The sequence below is a fragment of the Schistocerca gregaria genome, chromosome X, assembly GCF_023897955.1.
Source record: "Schistocerca gregaria isolate iqSchGreg1 chromosome X, iqSchGreg1.2, whole genome shotgun sequence".
Classification (NCBI taxonomy): Eukaryota; Metazoa; Arthropoda; class Insecta; order Orthoptera; family Acrididae; genus Schistocerca; species Schistocerca gregaria.
In genome coordinates, this window is record NC_064931.1 from 333,613,250 (window position 1) to 333,619,645 (window position 6,396).

At 37.2% G+C, this 6,396-nt stretch overlaps 1 protein-coding gene across 3 annotated transcripts in view; it reads left to right on the top strand.

Annotated features, from left to right (window-relative positions):
- LOC126299574 (importin-9) overlaps nucleotides 1–3,326 on the top strand; it is a 121,012-nt gene extending 117,686 nt beyond the window's left edge. For all 3 annotated transcript variants that reach the window (XM_049991584.1, XM_049991583.1, XM_049991582.1), the window contains exon 19: nucleotides 158–3,326. In XM_049991584.1, coding sequence (XP_049847541.1) covers nucleotides 158–342 — 185 coding nt within the window. In that variant the 3' untranslated portion in view covers nucleotides 343–3,326. The remainder of the gene's footprint in view (nucleotides 1–157) is intronic.
- The last annotated feature ends 3,070 nt before the right edge of the window (nucleotides 3,327–6,396 follow it).

Below are 6,396 nucleotides of genomic sequence, written 5' to 3' on the forward strand. Positions count from 1 at the left end.
GAAAGGTAGTGGTTTTATGACTTATTCATGACCATTGTACTGTGTTAATTTCCTTAAAAAGCATATGCCTATAACCATTTTTGTGTGATTAGTAGCATACTCATTGATGAATTTTAAGAAAAAACCTATTCTGATCATGCTATTATTTTTCTCTCAGGACCAGAAGATTCAGATTGTGATGATCCTGATATACTGAATGACCCACTATATCGTGTGGATTTAACAAGACATCTCGCAGGCATCTTAATTTCCCTTGGACATCAACCTTACTTCCATGTATTTTCACAACACCTGAACGAAAATGAGCTAAAAATTCTGAAGAGTGTCAGTACATCGCCTTAATATACCACAATCACAGTAGAAATGTGCATTATTTTGCATATATTGAGTGCCTCGGAGTTGCTAGTATATTACTAGTCACTTGCATTATCTGACATAATTGGAAAACATTTTTGAAATGAATTTAATCTTTTGTAAAACATTTGTATAAGTAGTGTTTTGTATAAGTTTTTATGACAATTGTATTTGTCTGTTGTTAAGGTGAAAATGTGGATTTTTGTATGATTGCATGCTGGTTGTTAAGGCATTGGTGAGTTCTTCAAATTTTAAATTATGTCTAAGGCAAGCAATGCTGCATATTGAATGTTGGATTAAATGGAGACTGCTTTGAAGTAAGAAATAATTGCTAGTATAGGACTGGTGCCTTGAATAGGGTGTTGTCCTGACATCAAAAGTGATAATATTGAGGCCTTTTCATCTGTTATGTGAAAACTACAGTATTAAATCAACTTGAAAGATGCTGCAGTTATCAACCACTTGACATGTTAATGTAACCATCACAACTTTAGTTTTGTATGGTTGTTCTAAATGCCTCAATCTCTGTACTGGGGTGGTTCCTGAACACAAGGCTGAGTTGACTTTGTGTAACTGTTCTTAGGTGTAATTATTTCATTGTTGACAATACCTTAACATAAGTGTGTGTGTGTGTGTGTGTGTGTGTGTGTGTGTGTGTGTGCGCGCGTTTTGCTTGTTTCTGTTTTTATGAACTAAATTTATCCCAGTCTATAGAATCAAGTAGAAAGGAGAGATTAAATGTGTAAGAGTTCAGAATAAAGTAGTGGAGGGAGGGAGTGGTTTTGTCTTCCCAGTTCATAAATGCTGAGCATTTATAATTTACCTCAATTTTATGCCATTACTTTCCTTCCTTTTTTGTTTTGTATCGTGTATGAAATCATTACAATTAGTGAATGTACCATGCAGTAAGCAGTTAAACAGTATGTTCGTTAGAGCCTCTTAATCTTACTGTATAATCTCACTTTGGTTTGCAACATCTGGAACATTACAGGAAATGTAATCCTATGGTTGGTTTTCAGGATTTGCTTTTATATGCAATTGAAGTGGTACCAGATTTTAGGGTGACCATTTTGTGTGGTATCAGAACAGCCTCTTTTTGATGCTGAATGTTTACAATTCGTAAATTGTAAGAGGTAGTAAGCTTTAACAAATGCAATAGTGGAATGACATAAAATTGTACAATCTGAAGTTTACTAATGTTAGTTTGAAAATCAGTGAAAATGTAACCTTCTGCTCATGCTGAAGGTAAGTTTAAATGAAGCTATTTATAACCAATATTAGGGCGTCATCTTCTGCAAAGTTACAGAATAAGCAAAATTTTTTTTAAAAAATCTCAACTCCTGTATGCCACATTTGGTGCTAATTTTAATAATCTCGTGTCCTCATTTTGTTTTGCATGACTGAATGTGGACTACTACTATAAAGTTCTGCTGTGATTGGTGTGATGTTTTCCCATCTTTTCAGACTTCTTTAGATCATCCCAGATGGGTGTGATCATCCATCATCATCATGGCAGCTTACAATAATTAACACATTTTCTGATCGTTATCAAATGTGAGTGGTTGTATCACTTGTTGTCTTTGGCAGTGCCCCATAAACCAAAGAAAGAAAAAACTGATTTTTTAAAAATATTTGGTAACTTCTGCATAAAATTAAACATTTCTTTGGCTCTGTAAGTGCCAGACTACAAATCCAAAGGTCTGGTGTTAGTTCCCAGAATTTTTTGTTATTTAATGCTTCTTTCATATCTGGCAATAAGTTGTAAGTTACCAGGCTGCACTGGGGCTCATAGCTCCATGAATTTGTAATGCTTCCTACCTCCCCACAACTGGCTGGGTGAGTTTGTTAAAAGGTCAGAGGAAGGCAAGGGCATTCTACACTGAATAAGACTGTGCCTAAGTAAAGTGCTGTCATGTTCAAACCTAGTAAAGATACTGATTATGCCCTTGCTGCTGGACTAAGTTCGTGGGCCTTGGGCAAAGCAGTATTGAGCAAACATGATGACACTATTTGCTTTTCGCGTGTCTCAACTGATTAGCTCATAATTTGACTATAAATGTGCCCTTACCTCTCTTATTTTCAGTCTGACAAATTCGGGGAAATAGCAAAAAAGCAAAGTCGATGGTAGAGAGGGAAGACTCATGCAATTTGGTTTTGCAATAAAATAATTGTCAATACTTTTGAGCACTACCTGATATTTTTTACGTGGTTTGCTCAATGTTTCTAATATTTTTGAATTAGGAAGAGGATCGTTAAACTTTTGAACCAAGTGCTACGGCCATATATCATTTGAAAACAAGACTTCAGGTTTATAATGTAACTGTTGTACCATTCTTGGCTCACTTTGTAGAGAAACTTACGAATAATTTATCATTGTGGTTCTATTACTTTCATGATCATTTAATAAAGAGGTATAATCTGATGTGATATTAGATTAGTTGACTTCAGATTTATGGTATTACACATTTCTGTTGTCAAAAGACCATTAACTATGTTTGATGTGCAACCAAGAAAAGCAATACTTAAAACTTAATTTAAATGGTATACTGGTGTGTAAAAAATCCTTCAGAGGAGGATTTAGGGCACAGTGTCCTTTATATTTATCAGAATACTGATTGGATTTTTGTTAAGTTCCTGAAGCCTTCTAATGAATAAATCTCTTTGTAATCTGTTAAGTGTTTAAAAATGATAATGCAGACATATTATATATTGTAATCAGATTTTTGTGAGAGTAAATCGATGAATAATTTAGTCTATAGGAAAATGTGAGTCATCGAAAAGCCAGAGCAGTTTATAAGAGATTTAACAAATATTTTTTTAGAATATATATATACATATATATATATATATATATATATATATACACACACACATATATGTAATACAGTGACTTTAAAAAGACTATATTCACTTCTGTCTTGCTTTAATATTCAGTTTCGTAAAGTTAAAATAAAGTTTATTAACTTTTTAAAGAGCTGACATTTTTCATTCATATTTAGACCCCTCTCCTATATCAATTTCGATAACTATTTTGCATAGGTAAAGCATGTGCATTAATATTCATGTGCAGATTAATAAAATATATTCTGAAGAGTAATTTGACTTGTATTCCATTTCCACCAATGCTTGTTAATTAGTATTCAACGGTGGTTTTTTTGACAAGACTTTGACTTGACTTTGTAGAGAAACTTACGAATAATTTATCACCCCGTAATGGGGGTGTGAGAATTTTTGTATAAAGTTCATGGTTTATGCTAATGTTGTGTACACAGAACTACTGTGCATAATAAATCCATGAAGTCTTAAGTCCAAAATAGAAAACTCGACATAAACTATTAACGGGTGTTCGGATGTAAGAGGCTGGTGATTCAAACAGAAGCCAAAAACAAATTTGTAGTAGCAGAGTGCAAATGAAGTTTGACTATTGGAAATGCTCCTATGTTAACAATACAAACAAAACCAAAAGACAGAGAATAAAAATCGGTACCTCGCACACACTATCAGAAAGTGGTTTGCTGCCACAGTTCACTTCTGTGTAAGACTACACTTAAGATGAATACAGGATAGTTATAATTAAACTTTCGCTATTTGAGCCAGTGTAGGTGGAGAACTAGTTACAATATGATTACCAAACTTCATAGGAATGGTGTGCAGCAGGATTTGCATTGTTAGTAGTGTTAGTGTTGTGACTTGTTAGGTACAGTGACGTAGAGTTGAAACAAGCATCACATTTGGTCGTGAACACAGGTCTGAATAGGGTGAGCAGAGGTTTTTCTCATAAAACTGTTTTAGCAAAACAGCAGTAGTGCTGCTGCTCTTCATGAGTATCAATGTATTAAAGGGAAAAGAGAAGTGTCCTCTTTTTGCACCAGTGTTGAATAGGATTCGGAAGTTAGAATTAAATGACAGTCTGGAAATTGCACCTGCAAGAGACTGATTGCCAATTGCATTACAGATTGTTCACGTTACAATTGCCAGGGCTGAGAATGCTGGATGCAATGTGCAATCTTAAAGGAATCTACAAGCTGTGTCAATCCAGCTGAACAGCTGTAAAATGGGGTCTCTAGTGCAGCTCCAGGCTGTAGTGGATGCAGATGATCACACTGAGCAATGGATTGTAACATGAAATGTAAATGTGGTATGCTGTTAACAAATGTTACCCCCTTGTATTGAAATTTAAATGTCTTTCTTTCATTGGTTTATTCATAATTTCTCTTTGACATGCCCTTACAAATGTTTCATAAACTAGTATTCCAAATCTTTTGCTCTCAGTGACACACTGTCACTGGCAACCCTTAAACTTGTATATTTATTTGCTCTTAACTTTTAGGTTCCTCAAGTACCTGTGCAGTGGTAGCCCCATGACCCCACAGGGATCACGGTATTGGTGCCTGTGGAGAGATATGATCCCCACCCCTCTCCCATGTTTCCTTCCCTGGCTATGCTGTGGACGGAACATAAGATTAAGGGGCAAGGGAGGAATACTCCCCACAATACTTAGTTTGCTCTAGAAATGACTGGGATTGCTTTTTAATCACACAGCCATTTTTTGTTGAACACCTTAAGGAGAGATCTGGGAAGTAGCAGCAATTTCAAATCAAAAGTGGCTCCATTCTGATTAGTAAAGCATCCCCACTCAGTCACGGGTACTGCTTGCCTGTCTGGGTGACACTCTTGTAGCTGTCACCCCATAAGTCTCAGTATGGTAAAGGTATTATCTGCCATACAACCACCTCTTGCACACTGATTACAAGTTATGTGCAAATTTATGTGAAGGGGTGTGAATTTCATCCATGTCCACCAGGGACCAAATGGTAATAGGGTTGATACTGGGGCCTTCATCTTGGCCTTTGAAAGCAAATCTTACCCTGTGATGCTGTATCAGTGTGACCTGAAACCATATGTTCAGCCTCCCATCAGTGCTCATATTATCAGGAAGGGTTCCCTTGGAATGCTCGCCTCCTAGGATTCTGTTGATCTTTAAAAGTCAGTGGTGGAACGAGCCATAGGTTGCTGGTTGTAGAGCTTAGTGTTCCTCCTTTGTCACTGAAACTAGAGTGGAGAAGCCCTTGCATACATAGAAATCGTCGAAGAAGAGGGACAAAAGACAAATTCAAAGAGAGAGGTTACATTGTCCCCGTATCACCAGCCCCTGCATGTTCAGCTACTGTAATGACTGGTTTCCAGCATTGTGAACCACTATCCTCCACAGCTGTTGGGGCTATTTTAAGAATCTAACTGACTATGACACTGTCAGTGTTTGCATGTATGTTCTGGACTTTGTCTACTGTGAACACGTCACGTGATATGGCTTTGGAGGCTGTCACATTTGGTGTGAAGCCATCTGTGGATTTTACCGCCTGTAATGTGTGTGTACGTGCAGGTAGTGAAGTGCCTCAGGCTGCATTGTCTACAATGATTTTTCAACTCCCCTCTACCCTTCCACATTTTTACGTACTTCTTTGTGACATAGAGCTCTTATTCATTTATTCATTCATTCATTCATTCATTTATCTTTCCCTTTGCAGCCCAGGTCTTCTATCTGAGTGTTGGAAAGTCCATGATGACCTGATTGTCCTACCCTCCCTCAGTATCACTTGGCTGGGTGTTCACCCATATGAGCTCTCAACATTGCTAATTGGCATACCTTTTCCTCTGCTGACACCCTTAGCACATGTTGACTCCCTGAATGGCGGTGTCTGCACTGACCCAAATCCTCTCCAAACATTTTGCTGGAGCCTCCGTGCCTGAGTGTAATCAGCCTTAGTACTGTCCTCCAACACAGGTGGAGCTAATTCACGTACCTTTCACTACATGCTACCTAATATGTATAATGCCCCCTGCAGTGACTGGGAAATAGTCATTCTCCTAGTCCTTTATCGTAACAGTCTCCCATGTCTGATTACATCCACAAATGAACGCTCAAACACCTATAGATGGATTCCCCATGTCATATCCTTGCCATTTTTAACTGTGTTTGAAGTGAGGATTAGCTCTCATCTTAATGGCGAGAACATGAGAGATCATCCTGGTACTGAAATA